The following is a 21,079-nucleotide window of genomic DNA, read 5'->3' on the forward strand; positions in this document are numbered from 1 at the left end:
CCTCCCCCTACTACTGGCACTTAAGAATGAAACTGGAAGAAGGACAGGGGCAAAAAGGAAAAAGATCTGTTAATAGTTTTCTTCATCAAAGATATACACTATTATCATCATTCCCAATGTGCCACATTTACGAATGGAAATGGAACTAAAGAAAGCAAAAATGGGAGGTCTGTGCAGGCAGGATCATAATTTTGAGGAAACTGAGAAATTTATTATCAAGATATCTTAAAGAGACAACTGCCAAAGCTTTGGGGGGGGGGAAAAGATCTGATTCCTTTTTTTTTTCCCCTAAAAGGAATCGAGAAAATCCCAACAACTCTCAATCCATATACTTTCCCATTGCTATTAAATCTTTTTGAGCACACATGTATCCAAGTTAGCCTTGTTGAAGTTATGAAAAAGGAGGCACTTTGCAAATGATATTCTATAGCAAATCAAATCTTTGATGGCTCATAGTTCTCTGAAATGTGAGGAGTTTAAAAAATGATCTCACTGTGACCATTGTTTGTTGGCTATAGAAAAGCACCATATTTAGACTAGCAAAATACCTCTATAAAGGTTTTCTTCTAATAAGTAGTCTCATCCATATATAAATAACATTACTAATGTGATCTAATGTTCCCTTTCAAAGGGACACAGATCAATTGGTTACATCATAACATAAACATTAACATCAACATAAGCAAGGCATAAAACTGGGAAACATATGCTCAGGAAAGAAATTTACATCAAGGGTATTCAGTTCAGAGTCCAAGTTGAAGGATTTCCTATAGATAGTTGATGGTCCTCTACATGGTCCTGTTTATAAATTACATCATATTGATTGATTCTCTTGGCACTGCAGTTTTGTAAAAAAGATCAATAACCATTCAAAAGAATTTACTCAAACTTTGCACCCTTGGAAGAACCAAATGGACAAAGGATGCCTATCATATGAAATTGAATGAATAGCTCATACAACTGATCCATCAAAATAAATATGTTGGATAAACAGACACTGCTGGGTCCAAAATTGAAGAAGCAGAGAAAATTGGGCTGGATCATCTTGGGAAATTTTCATCGTGCTTTTAATGGTTCTAACCAAGCTTCCTCCTGAGGAAAAAAAGCCAGACTTTTTCCAACATCAATATCCTCCTGGTAATGCTATATGAATGAATGGTTGCAAAACATGAAAGAGTACAGTCTTTAAAGAATCTAGGTGATTGTTTACCCAAAGGGAAATGGAGATGTGTAAATAAGTTGCAGCATGTTTACCAAAGAATAGTTTAAGAGATTTTAATAAAGAGATGTGGTACTATAAAAGGAGATGAAGAGGTTATGTCTTTAAAGTAAGGGATAGTAAATAGATTTTGTGCTCTATTAATAGCCATATAAGGTCAAGAGAGTAGAAGAAAGCCCCAAGATGTTGGATGTAGATCTTCTGTGGTCTATTTATGGGAAGAGAAGGACAAAAGTTACGTGGAATAGAGAATACATGAAAAGATTGTGATCTGTGAAAAGAAAAGATCTGCGATCACTAGTAGAGATAAACAGTTGGTGTAGTGAACAGAGAGCTGGGCCTGAAGTAAAAAATACCTGAGTTTATATCTGGTCTCAGACACTTTTTAGTGGTGTGATCTTGAGCAAGTCACTTAACCCAAAACTGTCTCCTCAGTTTTGAAATTAACACCACTTACATCCCAGAGTTCTTTTGAGGATCAAATGAAATAATATTTGTAAAGACTTAACACAGTGTCTAGTACATAGTTGGTTCTTAATCAATACTTTTTTCCCCTTTCTCCCTTCCTTTCTTCCTTCTTGGAAGGAGTATACTCACATTGATGAGCTCATCAATTGATCAAAGTATTGAACTTTTAAGAGAAATGGAGCCCTTTTATCTTAAAGATGCACAATGATCCCTTTTAGAGCAGCACACTGCTTCTATAAAGTACAAATCCTGGTAGCCAAGTTAAATATTTAAAGCACAAAATAAACTAATAAAACCAGTTACATTTACCATAAAGCACTTAGGAGCATATTCTCATCTCAGTAAGAGGGTATTTATTCACATAACTGCCATTAACGGTAATGGAAACCGTGTGTATCAAAATGAGACTATAACCCTTAGGTTATAATAAAGATGATTGATTTAGACAGGGAAGTGCAACAAATAACTTCAATTAAGAATGTTGACTGAACAAACAAATGGCTTTTCTTTCTCTTTTTTTCCAATTTAATGTATGCCTGTAACAACAAGCATCCCAAATCATAATACTCTTGTCATTTAAGACATATATTCACACACATATATAATGTACATATATGCTTATGTAGATGTATATATTATGAATGTGAAATATCTCAATCATTCTTTATCTGACTACAATTTGGATTAACTGGCTTTCATAGTTCTAGGACCTAACTTGAATTGTAAATTAAAGAGCCAGAAGAAGAGATAAACAGGTCTTACTTTGATGTCTTCTTTGATTTTATTCCTTGAGAATCATGTGTGGAGAATTAGTGAAGGAAGTACCAAGACAACTGGCCATAGTCAAAGAATTTTTCAGTTCTGAAATATGCAGTGCTTATGCCAACCTGGCATGATGCCCCAGGCACTATTTCAACAATCTAGAGTCAACTCTGAATGCTTGTTACCATTAAAAAGCAACAATAGAACCAGTGTCATTCTAACAGTGAGAGAAAACTAAAATTAAGGTTTCTAGAGATATAATGAAGCTCAGAGACCAGGCCATCTCCTTGTCCTCCCTCTTTTAAAAAGTTGTAGGATGTAATAACCATCATCTTTCTCTAATAAGAGGTCATGTGGCATAGTGGATAGAGCACTGAACTAGAAGTCAGAAAGTCTCAGAGTCTGATGCTAAAAGGCTATGAAATCTTGGGTACATACTTTAAACTTCTTTGGGCCTCAGTTTTCTCAACTGTAAAATGAAGGAATTAGTCTTGTTGACCTCTCGGGTTTCCTTCAGCTCTAAAAATATGATGCAAATTCCCTGAGTTAATGCAGATTAGCAGTTTCTTAGCAGATTATCATTTTAGAGTAATGTCTCAGACACTGAGAGGTCATTAAAGTAACCATGATCATCACAGCTAGAATTGGTAGAAGTTAAAGTAAACTCAAATTCTCCTGATTCCAAAGCTAGGGCACTATCCACTCTATCCACTAAGCCAAGCTGACTGTTTTTCAAGGGAAATCATTCATGATTGTTATAAATAAAACTCAGTTAGTAGGGACACAGTTAAGCTCAAGAACTTCAAGGTCTTTCAGAACAAATACCACTTTTTTGTCAGGACAGACTAATTGATAGTTAAAATCCAAAATCACCAGAGTTAATCATCCAACGCAGTCAAGATGACTAAAGAACTTTTCCTTTAGTAATATCTCTCCTTCCAACTTTACCTACCAATTCTGGAACCTTCCCCCCTGTTTTTACCTGAATGAGTACATTCTTTAAATTAAATCAGTTAAAATTCTACCATCTTTGCTGTTCACATATTTTGAGGTAGATTAGATTCTGAGAAAGAAGTTAGTAAAATGAAAGCCCAATGTAAGAGGGCTGATTTCATTGCAGATTTGTATGTCTCTGAATATGTTATATTTCCCTACCAGTATATAAATTTCATGGGGAAAGGAACTATGTCTTATTTAAATAGTGTTCTGTACAGTAGTTTTGTATAACTATTGAATTAAATAGAATGTAATTTGGAAAAGTCATGAATTGAAACATATAGTAATACTTTTGATATGAAAAGATCCTTAATAATATATATTGCTCAGTGAGATATTGCAGTCCATCTCAGAGCCAACATGGCAATTTATTGAGAAGTTTAGGAGTGGAAAAATCCATGTAGGGAAAGAACTTTATGATGTGATCAATCAAGCCAATAGTGCAATGAGATCAGTAATGAACATAAAGATGATTAGCAAAAGCTATGAAAAAACTAGGAATGTCAGAGTTGTTCCTTGAGATGTGTAAATGAGATAGCATTAGAAAAGATTCTGGTGCTTTTTGGTGAAAATCATGCCTTTAGAAGAATAAAGAAGAACTCTCTAATGTTTACACTTTCCAAGTTAAGGAGGCCCTATTATTGTAAGATAGCATATAGACTACTAAACTCTGGGTGTGCTTCACAATTCAACAAGATGTAAATTTGTCCAGTTTAGGATTACTAGGGAAAAAATAAATCTAATTTTTCTCTAAAACAAAATATCTTCTATTATTTCACAAGTTAAAAAGAAAGTAGAAATAAGAAGCAAAAGGAAAGGTTTTCTCTTATGAATCTAAATCTAAAAATGTACACTAAGGTATACTTTAGTATAGTGTCTAGTACTCAGTTACATGTTGAGTATTGAAGAGCACTTACCATCTAGATGTAAATCTATGTATTACAAATTAGATACTCTAGTAAGGTCATATTCTGTGATTCAGAGTTTTTACAGATGATGTTGGTGGAGGGCAAATCCTAGTTCTACTGAGTAAAATAAACTTCAAATAAGAGTCCAGTGAAAGAATATCAGCCTAGCTAAATTTGAGAACTTTCTTTATCAGAAGGTTGGCTATCAGTTTCTTTCTTTTTTCCATTTACTTTTTCCCTTCCCTCCCCTTCTCCCTCTTTTCTTCCTTTCTCCCTCCCTCCCTTCCTCTTTTCTCTTTCCTTCCTCTTTTCCTTTCTTCCCTCCTTCTCTCCTTCCTTCCTTCTTTCCTTTCTTCCTTCCTTCCTTTTTTTTTTGCCATAGAAACTCATAAAGTATCAACCTGTAAGTATGGAGGGGATTTTGTTCAGTGACAATCAAAGGCATGCCCCAGACTGATGAAATCCAAAATCTTTTTAAAATATTAAAGTACATATTGATAAAAGCATGGGAAAAATACAAAAGTCTATCTACATTCTAGAAAGTGAAGCTAGTAAACTCAATATATTATTCTAAAAGGAATTGAAAGGGGAAATTAATATTCAACCTTTGTGGGAGCATTGACAGTGCTACCTGTTATCTTTTTCTCGACAAGGCAAGAAGTCCAGTGAATAACTCTTTCAAGTAGAGATGTGATACATGTCTAAATGAGATAATTAAAAAAAAACCTACATATAATTGAAAATAAATTTTGAAGTTCTAAGTAGTAAATAGCTTTTGGAAATTGTATTTGAGGCTACAAAGAGTTGTATAGTAATTTAATCACATAAGGATGTAGTGGTCTACCTCCAATATAAAAAAAAATCATTTGAGAAATTATGACTCAAACCTCAATATACTTCCATTCAATAAATTGCTGGCCTCAAACCAGAATTAAGAGTTAGAAACTTCTGTGTGTTTATATTAGACTGTGATCAGCTTGATTTCTATTCATGTGATGCAAATTCAAATGCTAAGAATAAGCTGTCACAATACTAATCTCCTAATTTCTGCCTCTGTTTTTGCCTGGCATGCTTGAAGAAGGAAAAAACATCAAAATTCCTATATCACAAACATGGGTACAAGCCTGGAAGGATGAAATAAACTTTTTTTTTTGACAAGCCTGACTTTTACAAATGAAGAACTTTATTCAGTACTGCTTGGGAGTTTGTTTCTCCAGGGTTTAGGATTTTGTTTTGGATCCAGTGTGAATTACAACACATAGAAAAACAGCCATCTTTATGACATCTGGCATTAATGACCACTCTGAGATGAGGTCTCATGGAACTAACCTCCATGTGATACTAAGAATGAAATAAATACTTCTCCTTCTCAAGCTCTCAGACTTTGATCACAGATCCCTTACTTCAAGCTGCTATCATGGGGAGAATTCATGAGAGCAAAGATCATATGTTCCATAGGAAATATTGTTCTCAGAAGAGCCCTTTTTGTACATTAATCTTTTGTCATAAAAGTGTCTCTGCTGACAATGGAGAGAAGGCCCCTGCTCCAATGGAGAGCAGTGGGGGCAGGGTCCTATAGTCATACCAGGGGCTCAGCAGAGCCTCAGGACCTTCCTCCTATCAGGCATTGCTGCTTGCTCTGCAGAATGAGGTTATCCATCAACAAAATATAAAGGAGTGTCAAGTACAATTTTTCTCTGGGAACCATTTAATGCATCTGCTTCTCTCGGTTTCCATTTCTTTCTTGTATGTGTAATTTGCAAGCAATGTACTCTCTTTATAACATCAGAAAGCTACTGGGCTACTGGGATTTTTTTAAAAAAATTATTACTTAATGAGTTTCATTTGAGGAAAAAAGCTGTGCAAAAAGGCACTATATAAATTGATTCCCTCACTATTATAAAATTCTTGCATGTGAAACAATATACATTGTTTTAATAACATGATATACCCTTACATATGTTTGGATAGGATATCCTCACTTCAATAGCAGCTGCTATGATATTTAAAAATGCAAAAAAAAATCAGAATAGCAGGCTATACTGATTGTCATTAAGCCTGATTTTGAGATATATTCATCTCCCTCAATACCTTGAATCAGTCCTGACCTTGACTTGTGTAGATGCCCTGTCACCTTCTTTTATCCTTCCAACTCTAACCTTTCTTTTTTAATAATAATAATAATGGCTGATATTTGTATAGCACTTTAAGGTTAAGAACTTCATGTATGTTATCTTATTTGGTCTTCACAATAACCCTGTGAGGCTGGTGCTATCATTTCCCTCATTCAACACATGAGAAAATTGAGGTACAAAGATGTCCAAGATCACGCAGTAATAATTTTCAGAAGCACAATTTGAATCTTGGTCTCTCCAAATCCATGTCCAGAACTCAATTCATTATACTACATGCCCACAGAAGTGATGGCAAGACAGTGGCTTGTGGAAAGGGGAAAGGCTCATTAATAGCAATTCAGTGAACCAAACTTCCTGCATGCCTGTGTGAATGAGACAAAAGTAAAATTCTCACAGTTTTCAAGCTTGACTTTTTTGGCCAATTTTGGGACAACCCCCCTGAGAGACCGGAGTCCCATCCTTTGTTCCTCATACCACACATTTCCCATACCACTGATCTCTTTCCGAGCTGTCAGGTAGAAAGGGGACTTGGCTTCCATCTGGGTTGGTGGCCGATGAATGTACATATACTTATAGAGGAGGCAATAGGGACACAGTTTGTGGCCTTTGGAATGTTCATGGTAGATCTGTCCATAGCACACTTTGGTGGCATTGACCCGATTCTCTCGTTTCACACTATCTGTCCGTGCGAAAAAGGGCCGGTTTTGAGAGTCTTTGAGCAGCTCAATATCACCATACATCAGGTCTGCGTGTTCCTGCAAGGTCCGCATGTTCAGATACTGGCTGTTGTATTTGACCACAGTAGACAGGAGAGCAATGGGACTATCATCCCCAAGGCACCCAGTCCGCCACATTTCCTCCTCATCGGAGAGGGAAAAGTAAACAATATTTCGGGAGCGGGCTCCTGACATCCCTGCTTTGCTTAACACCCGTAGCTTCTCCTTGAGCTTCTTGGTGGAAGAGCTGAAGGTGTTACTGGTGATTGAGAAGCCAACACCAGCATTCTTCAAGATGCGATCCAGGCCACGGCGGATAGCATGGAGGGATGTGGCTAGAAAGTCCGAGCCATCTGTTTTCTTCACAGTCATATAAAAATCCTCAAGGAGCTCATTCAGTTTCACAGCAGGAATCTCAAATAAGACAAATACCAAGGTTATTTAGGGGTATACATAAAAATCCAGCCCTTCCCACAATCCTAATCCACTAGAGATATTTTTAAAACCCTGAGATAGAGGTGATTCTCTTGTCCCTTACCCAGCCTTGCCTCTTTCTTGTTCAGATCAAATGATATTCCTTCTATCTTTCAAGAAGTAGCTCTTATTTAGACTAAACACTCACTCTCTACCTCGAACCTTGTCTCTACAGGACAGATACAGGAGATTTCTGACTTCAAGGATGGAAAATACCAAGCTCACTGTTAGCTGGCTTATTGGAGTGGGAATGGAGTGAATGCATACTGACAATCCAGCAGCAATAAGGATGGCCTGGGTAATTTATGTTGTATAAAATTCATGTTGCATAAAAACTTGCTCCTTTAGGGTCTTTCGGAAGGGACTTTTGTTGTTTAAACATAAAAAAATGCCTGTGTATCAGCAGGAGTTAGAAGAAATTTAGAAACTTTTCCTAGAGGCTGTCACCTCACTCACTCTCAATTTAATCCCTAGGAAATGAGAGTGAAATTGAGGGGCCATGTTCCAGTGGGTTTAGTAAAATTTAAAGGAATTAAACAGACTTGTTTTCCCCCAGAAAATGAGGCTATTTGCAAATAAGATGCAAAGAAAATGTACAGTTTATTCTGCTTCTACCTCTGCGTTCTCTAGATTTTGAAACATTTTATAAGGGAGGTGAGGAGATACCTAGAATAAGAATTTTTACATTTTGTTTTATGGACCCATTCAACAATCTGGTAAATTTCATGGACTCCTTGGGAGAAAGCTGTATGCACAAAAATAAAATATAGAAAATTATATATAAAATTATAATTACTCTCCTTTATAGATCCCGAGTTAAGAGTTCCTTCCTCTTTTCTTCCTTCCTCCCTCTTTCCTTCTCTCCTCCCTCTTTCCTTATTTTTCTTTCTCTCTTTCTTTCTTTCTCTCTCTCTTTCTCTCTCTCTCTCTTCTCTCTCTCTCTTTCTCTCTCTCTTTCTCTCTTTCTTTCTCTCTTTCTTTCTCTCTTTCTCTCTCTCTCTCTTTCTTCTTTCTTTCTTTCTTTCTTTCTTTCTTTCTTTCTTTCTTTCTTTCTTTCTTTCTTTCTTTCTTTCTTTCTTTCTTTCTTTCTTTCTTTCTTTCTTTCTTTCTTTCTTTCTTTCTTTCTTTCTTTCTTTCTATCTTTCTTTCTTTCTTCCCTCCCTCCCTCCCTCCCTCCCTCCCTCCCTCCCTTCCTTCCTTCCTTCCTTCCTTCCTTCCTTCCTTCCTTCCTTCCTTCCTTCCTTCCTTCCTTCCTTCCTTCCTTCCTTCCTTCCTTCCTTCCTTCCTTCCTTTCTTCCTTCCTTCCTTCCATCACCCTCTTCTTCCTTTCTTTTTTTTTTTTTTCATAGCTTTTATGTTATAGAGCTTACAACCAGATCTTGTGAACACTGGTAGAGTTTCCAAGTTACTTCTATTTTGCCTGGGAGACTGGTCTGTAAGGTAAGACAGGGAGGTATGGGGATTGTGTGTATATATGTATCTGTATGTGCATGTATATACTTATGATACAAACTTCTTGAAAAACAGAAGACCTGAAAGAGATTCAGCAGATATGCATAATTAATTTACTGCCAACTATGGATTCATTAGATTTTTCTTCTCTTGCTGAAAATCTCAATCTATCAAAGGCAGTTATGCCTTAATAAAGCCATTAGCTTTAATAATTGTAGAAAATGGGACTAGTATGTACTAGTCCTATTAGTTAGAGGTGACAAAATCAGGGAGATTAATTTAAAAAATGCCACTTCTTCCATAATATCTTCTCTGATCACTCCAATGCAAAGATTTCTCTCTGCATGTTTTACCCAAAAGATTCATGCTACTACTTTTTTTTTTGAAGTGGGGAGGGGAAAGGAATATTTCATTGATATAGGGAACTTAGTTTACAAACTTTAAGTGACTGAAAGGCTGTTAGGATCACATAGTCAGCGCATGCCAAAGGCAGGACCTGAAAATTTTCTTGACTTTATTGAACCTCCCTTTTTATTTACTATGCAATGTTGCCTTTGGCATTTGCTTTATCTTCACCAATATATTTCACACTCCTTGAAGACAGAAATCATATCTTATTCATATTCCCTCATCATCTCTAATAGAACATTTTATATATAGTAATGACTCAGTATATATTTTTGTACATTTTATTAATTGAATGACTTGAGATGAAATATGGGTGGGGAAAGAGACTAAGTTGATTTAAACTCCAGAAACTTTTTCTCTCATATAATCACCATTGCATTAAAAAAATTATAATTCACTGAGAAAAATACAGTGGTGAATATAATTCTTCTGCAAAGTCAACAGTTTTTGGCTATAAATAATTTTCAGATCACTTTGCAAATAAAAATCAATTCTCTGGCCCAGACTGACTGCCTCCTTAATTTTCTCGAAGTAAGTTTTGGTCAGTTATCATTCCTTGAGGTTATCAAGGTCTTCAATGTGTTATAGAAATGATGCATGAAACCAGTTTCCTTCTGGGAGCAATTCAAAGCATTGATTTCACATCATGGTTGAGGCACTTGGCTACCTTACAATTAAAATGATAAAGTGGATAGAGGAGCCAGTCTATGAAGACAGACGAAAACACAGGGAGATGCTTTGGTCTAGAGAATTCAAGGCTGAGAGGCAATTTGATAGAAGTTTACAATGTCATGAAGGGTATAGATGACATAAAAATGTGCGTAAGTGGAAAATTTTCAGAGCATTAGCACTAGTTTCTCCCTCCCCTTCTCCATCCAGACTCCATTTGAGCTATGAAGTTCTAAAATGGTAGTTTGTTGCATCTGGTGTCAGGAAGATCTGAATTCAAATCAAACCTCATGCTCTTATTAACTGTGTGATCCTGAATAAGTCACTTAGCTTCTGCCTCAGTATTCTGAAGTGTACAATGAGGATAATAATAACACTAGCTTCCCAGGATTATTCCAAGGATGAAATGATATATTCAGTGTGCTAAACACACCTTTTTTAATACATGGCACAAAATAGGTGCTTTAAAAATGCTTGATTCCTTCCATTAATAGCATCATTTTACTCAACAACTAATAAAACGATAAAAATTAGGCCAAAAATAAATAGACCAAGAATAGATATGTATTGAAAAATGTGAAGAGATTCCAGAAGGAGTAGATATTAAATATGTAATAGATAAGAAAAGAGAGGGGTTCTTGGAAGGCATAATTCTATGTTTTGAGGTAGATATCTTGGAACACAACAATATTCTCCCATAAAACATCTCTCAGAGTCAATATTAGAGATAGAAAATTGGGCAGTATTGATTGTACATCTGATATATTTTTTTATTTTACATTTTATTAATGTTAAGAAATCAGAAAAGTAGTCTAGAATAGTGAATAGTGGACCTACCCGGAATCAGGAAACCTGAAGCAAAATTTTAACTCAGGAAGATGAATCTTGACTATAAGTCTCATTGCCCCACCTAGCTGCCCTGATATACATTGGTATAGAGAATTTCCTAACAGGAAAGCTCTGTACACTCATGAAATTAGAGTTCTAACCAAAAAAAAAAAAAAAAAAAGAGTTTCTATAGTAGAGAAACAGTATGGGATTCTGGAAAAAACAAAAACAAACAAAAAAACCCCACTGTCCTGAGAGTCAGGGATTAGCTTCTACTTCTCATTCTGTCATTAAGGAACTGGGTAGCATTCAGAAAATCACTTAACTTTGTGTGGGTTTTAATTTCCTATATGTAAAAATGATGCAGTTAGATGATTGAGTTAGATGATTGCCTATTGACCCTTCTAGATATACAGCATCTTGATTCTATGTAAATAAACTGTTAGCAGTTTTACTGCAGTTTTTCCAGTCATTTTCATCTGACTCTTGGTGACTTATTTGGGTTTTCTTGGCAGAGACATTGGAGTAGTTTGCCATTTCCTTCTCCAGTTTATTTTATACTTGGAGAAATTGAGGCAAATAGGGTTTGTCAAGGGTAACCCTAACTTGTGTCTGAAGCCAAATTTGAATTCAGATTTTCCTAACTTGAAGTTCAACATTCTATCCACTATGTCACATGTTAAAAATTTCTGAAAAGGCTTTTTTTTATGTACACATAGCAGGCTCTCAATAATAAATATTTATTTAATTGAAACCTGAGAGCAAGGATATTAAAATCTCATGTTATCAAGTATATTTATCTACCTGCTCATTTCTATGTTTTATAGTCTAATAATAGACAATAAAAATCTGTATATATATATATATATATATATATACATATACATACATATAAACTGATTCTGATTTTATTCAAATTCCTAAAATGGAACTGTCTAAGGGCTTAGATTAAATTAGAACTGTTTCCCAATAAGTTAAGTGAATTGAGAATTACAAAATGAAAAAAGAGATATTTAAAAGGTAAGGGTGATAACAATCAGGGATAGAGGGGATTTTGGATGTGGGAAGGCAACATTTGATTTGGGTTCCAAAAGAGAAACCTAGGAAGATTTACACAAACTGATACAAAGTGAATCATGTAGAAACAGGAATAATTAAAAAGGTAAATAGAAAAAAATTAGTTGCAATAAAACTATTGAAATTAAATGCTGTGAAATTATAAGGATCAAAGAAGAGATATTAGAAGGTTTCTTTCTTTGCAGAGGTGGGCAATTAGGAATGTGGAACATTGCACATAAGATCAGACTTTTTTTTAATGTGTTAGTTTTGCTGAACTGTTTATTCTACTTTTCTATCCTCTCCCTCCCCACCTGCTTACTTCCCCCAACCCTCTTCCCTTTGTTATAAGGGAATAAAAACTCTGGAAGGATGAGGGAGGGACATTGAGAAATAGAGATGATATGAAAAAAGATATCAACTTTTTTAAAATTAAAAAATGGTTAATAATTCAACAGGTTAAAAAAGGGGAAAGAAGGTTTTAAATATAGAGAAAATCATGAGAAAAACAACAAGGAAACAGTGCATATGTGGTCACTGAAAGAATTGTACAGTTTGGTTGTACAATAAAATAATGGGACAGAAGGAAGAAAATGAGCTTTTAGAGCATAACTACATGCTAGGCACTGTGCTAAGCCCTTTAACAATATTTTCTCCCCTGATCCTCACCATTATAGTGGGAGGTAGATGTTATTATTAGCCCCATTTTACAGGCATTTTTTGTTGACTATTAAAAGATACTGTTGAGGAGAACAAGGGCAGGTAGAACTGACTTGTCCAAGGTCACACAGCTGCTAAACGTCTTAAGCAGGGCTTGAACTAATCTTTCTTTCTCTGGGCCTAAGACTTTAGCCACTACATCACCTAGCTACCTAGATAAGACCAGAGAGATAGTGTTGTGCTGCATCATTGAAGGCATAGTAGCTTGAATTTCTTTCTGTAGATAATGGATTTCTAAGCAGAAAAGCAGCCCAATCAAATTTAGGTAGATTTATAAAGAAAAAAGAATATTTTGAGGGTAGCAGGAAGGGTGAATTGGAAGAAAGATAAACTGCAGTTAGGGGAATACTTAAGGAGTTATCACAATAAGTTAGTGGTAAGTTAGTGGTAATGAGTCAGTACTACAGTACTACAGTGTACAGTACTACAGTAGTGGCCTTTGGAACAGTAAGGATTAGACAAGCTATTAGAGATTGTTGTGGAGCCGGAATCTTTAGGATTTGGTAATTGATTGAATATGGGAAGCAAGAGATGGGATGAGTCAAAGATAATTCCATAGCAGGAAATGGTGAATGATGGTACCATTGGCTGAAATAATGAAGTCAGAAAGAGGGACAGGGCTAGGGAAAACAAGAATTTACTTTAGACATGTTGAGTTTAATGTGCTTGTGAAACATGGAGGTAGATGGTATTAGAACTGAAGATGAAGATCAGGAGTTTAGAAGAGAGCATAGGACTGTAGATACAGATTTGGGAGTCATCTGTATGGAGGTAGCAACTGAGATTGGAGGTAAATGACATTGCCAAAGGAAAGATGAAAAGAATGTTATGGTCAGACTCTTAGGAGGAAACATTTGTATTTAGAGGTTAGGAAGCATATAAGAAGCTAGTGAAGGAGAGAAGTGCCAGTTAGAATGGGAGAATGAGAAACAGGTAAACATGAAGTCAAACCAAGGGAAGAGGAAGTAGAACGTAATGATCACCTATGTAAAAAGTTACAAAGGAATCAGAAAAGGTAAGGACAAAATCTTGCCACTTCTGTGATTAGAGAAAAGGGAAAGAGAAGACAATGGTGGTAATTAGGTATGGAAGAAGTGAACTGGTGGGAAACCTCAATTTTCCAGGTAAAGTAGGAGGCTGAGTGAATGTGGGAAAATGGGGGGGGGGGGGCACAAATTGATGGTAAGCAGAAATACAAGTGAGAATGGTAATTTGTTTGGAGAATTCTAATGTTCAATTCCAGACCTAAGATTCTTAGGGATGTGGTTGGTCCTGTGATATAGGAAGTGATATATACATATGTATATATATATATATATATATATATATATATATATATTCACTAATATAGAAACTCGTGAATGAGGAAAGCATCAAGCTTGTTCAATCATTTCAGTCACGTCCAATTCTTCATGAACTCATTTAGGGTTTTCTTGGCAGAGATATGAGTGTGGTTTGCCATTTCCTTCTCTAACTCATTTTATGATAAGGAAACTGAGGCAAACAGAGTTAAGTGACTTGCCCAGAGACACATAGTAAAATAAGTTTCTGAGGACAGATCTAAACTCAGGAAAATGAGTCTTTCTTATTCTAGGCCCAGAACTCTATCTATTAGCTACCTAGCTGCCCTTTTATCAGTGTAAATTAGTACTTTCTCTGTGACTAAGAGTTGCCTAGACTTCTTAAACCTATTTGAAAGATTGAATGATTTGTAATATGTATCAAAGGTGATACTTAAGCCCAGATCCTCCAAGGGCAGCTCTTTGTCCACTATACCATGCTGTCTCTGGGATTCTGCTGACATTTACAAATTGTTCAAGGTGTATTTAACTTTATTATTATTTTATTATTATTATACATTTTTCTCTGATGGCATCTAACCTTTCATGGGAAGTAGATTATTTGCATATATGTTGGGCTTTGACTTTCTGTTTATCTGAATCCCTTTAGAAATTTTTCCTTTAATGCAAGTTTCCTTGCTTTATTTAGAAGATGGAGAACTGGAGGGAAGCAAAAAGAAAGGGTAACATTGACAGTGAAAGGTCTTTTGGTTTTTTCTATGGTAACATTTTGATTTTCTCATGTGAGTAACGGCTACTGCCTTTTCTTATCATGGCAAAGGCTAGGGGAAGGCAGAATTACTTTCTTTAAACATCATAAATTCTGTTCTTTTTTTTTTTTTGAAAGGGCAGATACTTCTATGTGAGTTATTAGAAAACAATTTCTTATATAGCTTGGGAACAGAAGGATAAGGGCACATTCTACCAACTTCTTACCACTTAGCACAATGCCTAGCACATGGGTGCTTAATAAGTTCTTGTTGAATTGATTACTTGGGAAAATGGTATTATGACCTTCTTTTTAGCTAAGATTTAGCTTCACTCTAATTTAATGATTAAAGTCTTCATTTGCTGTTCCCTTCCTCAATCTATTATAATTTTGACCACCACAATGCTATATTTCTTCCAACTTTGAAACTATTTTCCTTTTTCAGAGATAGGGAAGAATATGCAGAGGATACATACAGAGATGTTTTCCTTCTGTTGTTTGGGAACAGGCTTCTGACCGTTTCAAAACAAAAGTTTTTCTTTTCATTTTTAAAATTAATTCATTCTTATGGTTTTAAGTCACTAGAGTTGAAAACAAGTCCTAATGAATACCTTTTCATATATATTGAATGCCACAGATTAATCAGCAGAAATGATGCACCACATCTTTCAAAGGGAAATGTATTGGACTTATTTGATATCTTTAAATTAATATCATTTGTTGCTAACTATTTAACCCACCAAATAAACTTTTAAAAATTCTCTGTTTTTATCTTTGATGGGTAATAACCCATTATTTTGACTGAGTCCTGAGAGGAAAGACAGTCAGCATTTACTAATTTTCCTGACTCCCAGAATCCCTTCAGCTAGGTTCCAATTAAGGGAAACCCCATGAGTGTTGCTTTAAGAGATGACACATTAACCTCACCATGGCAACCCAAACTGTTTTAGCATGATCCAGTAGTATTGTCTAGGTGTCAATCAAAGTTGCTATGGAAATTTTCATTTTGGCTGGACAGAAAACTACTTTGAGAGCCTAGAGGTGAGTTATGATCTAGTGTATAAATTTATTCTTACAATGGCTAGAATAGGAACCATGTATTCAAATATTGTCCATTAGAAAACAATTGGTCATGGGTAAGTTCCCTTACTCACTTCAATTTTCCACTCTGTCAATGCCCAAAACACCCTTAGTCACCCTCACTGTTGTTTTCTGTCCTTGTTCCCTTGCTGAAGAGTAGGGGAAAGAATCAGGGAATGAAGCTGGCCTGATTCCACTATAATTCAATGCTAACTAATTTCAACTTGGCCTTCCAGGCTGTTTGACAATTCTATATTCATTTCTCATTCATTCTAAAGCATACTCTCATAACTACTGGGAAAAGTTTCCTATACCGCTCAAATCCTAAATCCTACTCTGCTAGATGGGGCAATGGATAGAATACTGCAGTTAGGAAGATCTGAGTTCAAATCCTACCTCAGATATTTATGAGCCATGTGAATGCCATCATAAGCTTCAGTTTCTTCCTTTGTAAAATGAGAGATTTGGATTCTCTGGCCTATAAGATCCTTTCCAAATCTAAATTTATTATCCCTTACTCTCTACTATGATGAGGACTCATCTTCCACTTTAATAGAGAAAATTGGAAAATTGAGGATTTTATTTCTCTCATCTTCACTTTAAGATCTATCTTCCTCTTCATCCATCCTTTCTTTTTATCTGTTTCAGAGGATAAAGATATACTCCAAAGAGAATCTCTTTACCTATATTTTTAACACCATTTTCATCCATGTTTCTTCCTTTTTCAAGAGAAGACAATATGGTGAAATGGAGAGAGCATCATAGAATCAGGATCCTGGGTCTGAATCCTGGGGTTGATATTTATTAGATGTATGACCTCAAGCAATTCAATTCTCTCTGGATCAAAATTTCCTCATCTGTAAAATAAAGGTGTTTGATTAAGCAAGTTTCCTCCCAAAGAAGGATTCTGGGATTGACTTTTTTCCATCTTTCTGTGGGCTTGTTATTATCACCTCAAATACAAGTGCATATAACTGTGACATAAAAATTCTTCTCTATCTTCTTTCCCCCTTGAGATTCTCTAGTTCTATGAATGATATTTTCCTTAGCATCTTGGCTTGAAACCTTAATATGATCTATATTTCCTTCCTCCTTTTACATGCCCTAAAACTGTTATCAAATGAATCAAAATCAAATTAATCAAATTCATTCTTACTTTGATATCACTCCATTTTTTGTTGAATTCTTTATACTCCCAAAGCAACCACTTAGTCTTAAGTCCTTTCTTATTCTTATTCTTTCTATACTAACTTAATGTAAGGTTCTTCTTGTTTCTAAGAGCTAGGTCCTCCAATCTATCCTACACACTATTTTCAGAAGATTCTTCCTTCCATCCTTTACATTATATCACACTATCTTCTCAACCCTATGTTCCCCAACATCCTAAAAAACCCCACAATACCTTCTCATGATTTATAGAAACTATGTTGCTATGTTATTGTTATTGTTTAGTTGTGTTCAACTCTTTGTGATCACATTTTTTTTTGGTAAAGATAGTGAAGTGGTTTGCCATTTCCTTCTCTAGTTCATCTTTATAGGTGAGAAAATTGAGGTAAATAGGGTTAAGTGATCTGTCTAGGGTCACACAGCTAGTATAAGTGTTTGAGGCCAGATTTGAACTCAGAAAGTTGTTTATGAGCCCAGTATTCTATCCACTGTAGAATGTACACCTAACTGCCCATATAATTCAGAGTTTATGACTTCAAAATATAGTTCCAATTCACCTTTCTAGCCTTATATCCCAGTTCTACTTACACACATTTCCTTCTTTGATCAAAGTATTAACTCTGTCCTCAAATATGAGATGTTCTTTTTCACTTCCATCACTTTGCTTACACCATTCCTTCTGTCTTGATTGCCACCTAACTGTCTCTATCTATTGAAATCTTACCTACTCTTTGAAGTCCAAATCATCTCACATCTTTCATGAAGCCTTTCCTGAATGGCTCAGTCAAAACTGATCTCACTTTTTCTGAATTTCTGTAAAATAATCTATACCATTAACATCACATTAATCATGTAATATCTTTCATGGTAATTATTATGCATATGTTTTATTTCCTTATAAGATTATAAATTCTTAGAGAGCCATAACCATAACTATAGCATGAATCCCTCAAAGTGCCCAGTGAAGTATTTTGTACATAAAAACTGCTCAATAATTATTTGTCAAATGAACACATTGAATTGTCAAGCTCCTTACCTTGGTTATATCCATGTAGTCCTTAAGTCCTTTTGTCATACACCAATATCTCCATACATTAAGTGCATAGAGTGTAGCTTTTGTTGTGTTTGGACTCACAGCACTGATACAGAAGTCCTTCAACTCATCATTAAAATTAAATACAGGAAATTTGTTGAGCTTAGTAGAATATGCTATAAAAAAAACAACAAAAAGGAATTAAAAATAATTTATCATTCCCTTTCATGGAAAATGTCTTACTTGACTTACATGAATCTTGAAATGCAAAGTCACTCAAAAACATGAAAATCCTATTAAACAAATACTAATTGGAAAAATAAAATATGAGATCCTTTGATCCTCTGAGGTCATCTTGAGGTTGTCTCAGTGATGAAGCCATTTTGCAATATACTTTAACTAATGAAATGAGCTTTCATATTCCTTTACTTAGAAAAAAGAAAATAAAGCTATTAAAGAAATGAAATTAGAAGTATCACCCTCTATTCTGAGAACTGGTACAAGTAATTATAGATATTGATTAACATACAATATATATGTGACTTTAACTAGGTTGTTAAAATGTTGCATTTCTTTAGTTGTCTTCAGTAGTAAAAGAAAAAGCATTTGTTACCTCTCTACTTTGTTTAATTCACCATGCTAGGATATGGGAATAGTAAATATATACATACATACACACATATATGTAAACATATAAATTTATAAATATACATACATACTATTTCTATATAACATATAAAATTATAAGCACATATTAATATATGAATATATTTTTATATATTTTACATACAAATGTACAATATATGAAATCTATCCATGTAAACGTTTATACATAAATGTATTAGAAGGTCAGGAATAGCTTCATATAGGAGATTGAAGCTGAATTGATCTTTGAAGGTTTTACAAGATGGTAGTGAGGAGGCAGTGCAGTGCAGACACTGGGGAGGGCTGTATTAATATAGTGGTAGGGGATGGAATTCAATTTGGAGAAATTACAAGTTAGCCAGTGTAGTCAGAAGGCTAAGCTATGAAGGGGACTGATGTGAAATGTCTGGATGCAAAATCTGGAATTAGATTGTGAAATGCTTTAATTGCTAAACTGAGTTTATGTTTTGTTTTAAACTTTCTAATACAAATATTAGACATTTATGTAAGCAATATAATATATAAAATCTACCTAGGACTTACCCTCAAAGAGCTTATAGTCTACTTGGAGAAACAACATAAACAAAAAAAAGCACATAACATTTACAGAGTAAATGCCATTTTGGTGGGGGAAAGAGCATTAAAGTCTCAGAGAATCAGAAAATGACTGAGGAACCTTGAAGGGAATTGGACATTATAACTTTGTTTGATGACTCTTTGACTTTCAGTTTTGAACAGGAAGGGAGACATGTGCTTATCAAAGATGTTCACCACTGCCATAAAGAAGCTCCAGCAAAAAGGTCAAAGTTAAAAAGGAATTCTTTACAAATATTGAGATTCTCTAGAGCAGGGTTTCTCAATCTTTTTCCACTCATGACTCTTATTCTTCAAAGAAATTTTTATGTGACCCTGGATATGTAGATAAATAAAACAAGTGTACAAATCAAACATTTACTGATAATGAGTCATAATATCATGAATCTCACACTCAGTTATGAGATCCCAGATGGAGTCATAAACCACAGTTTAGGAAGCTGGGATCTAGATGTTTGCTAATGCCACTGTGCTGATTATATCAAGAATATGGCAAAGACCCCCAAATGAAATTCATAACTTCTGACGGAGACTTGGTTTAACTATTGAAGAAAACCAAGAATACGTTCCATACATGAAATACAACTGGATGGACAACCTATAAAATTTGTTCATTGTTATCCATATTTTTGATACTGTAAAATGGACAATAAGGTGGACCCTTATTGAACAGAAGGAGAATGGGTTGAATTTCCTTTGGGAAATTGCAAAGTTCTTTCAGTGATCTCTTTGTTTCTCTTGAGGAAGGTAAAACTCCATCTTTTAAACATCAATGTTTTTCCAGTGATGTATGGCAATGAATCATGAAATATTAAAGTCTCTGAATAATAAAATGTGAAATAAAATAGGATGAAACATAAACTTCTGTTTAGCAATTAAAGCATTTCACAATCTAGTTCCGGACTAGACATTCAAATATTTCACATCAATTCCCTTCACAACTTGTTGTTTTTCCCAAATTTGCATCCCATCCCCTGCCACTGTATTAATTCAGACCTTGTAATATCTGTAGTACACTGCACTGCTTCCTCCTTTATGGCAGCGAACACCTTTGATAAGCATGTCTCCCTTCATGCTCAATTCTGAAAGTCAAAGGGGGAAGCCTTCAAAGATTAGTTCAGCTTCTATCAACTATATCAAACTATCTGTGACCCTCCTAAGTTTTAGAGCTTTCTCATATCCTTCCTAGACTAAATCCATCGCACAATTGTCCTTCCCTTTGTTCTGATGCATACATTATCTCCATCTAGGTACTCATTTTGCCATTGGATTGTCTCATTAATGTCTTGTCTATAAGCTTACAACCTTGATAATGGTAGTCATGGTAATAGATACTTCTTTTGCATTACCTATAGTATTTGGCAGTAGTGGACAGCCAGTAGACTTCAGTGGTTTGAGACAGCTAAAGTTTAAAGAAAAAAACAGAACAAAACAAACCAGATTCAGAGTCAAAAAACTAGGGTTTTAGTCCTGGGTTTTCCAATTCCTATATGTGTGATCTTGTGATCTCTATAAGTTTCAGTTTTGCTCATTTATAAAGTGGGCATAATGATATCTATACTACTCAGAAGGGGTGTTAGAAGATTCAAAAGAGACTGCATGACAAGCTCTATATACTTATGGGGTATAATTAATCAATCTTTTTAGCATAAAAAAATGAACAAAGTCTGGGGATAGCTCTGATATTGTTTGAAGAATCT

General features: G+C 35.0%; 1 protein-coding gene across 2 annotated transcripts in view; it reads right to left on the reverse strand.

Moving 5' to 3' along the window:
- Window positions 1–271: 271 nt before the first annotated feature.
- Window positions 272–21,079, reverse strand: part of KIAA1958 (KIAA1958 ortholog) — a 234,019-nt gene continuing 213,211 nt past the window's right edge. For both annotated transcript variants that reach the window (XM_074280865.1, XM_074280866.1), the window contains 2 exons: window positions 18,144–18,316; window positions 272–7,618 (listed from right to left, as the gene is read on the reverse strand). In XM_074280865.1, the coding sequence (XP_074136966.1) occupies window positions 6,815–7,618; window positions 18,144–18,316 (977 nt within the window). In that variant the 3' untranslated portion in view covers window positions 272–6,814. The remainder of the gene's footprint in view (window positions 7,619–18,143; window positions 18,317–21,079) is intronic.

The sequence above is a fragment of the Sminthopsis crassicaudata genome, chromosome 1 (genome assembly GCF_048593235.1).
Source record: "Sminthopsis crassicaudata isolate SCR6 chromosome 1, ASM4859323v1, whole genome shotgun sequence".
Taxonomy (NCBI): Eukaryota; Metazoa; Chordata; class Mammalia; order Dasyuromorphia; family Dasyuridae; genus Sminthopsis; species Sminthopsis crassicaudata.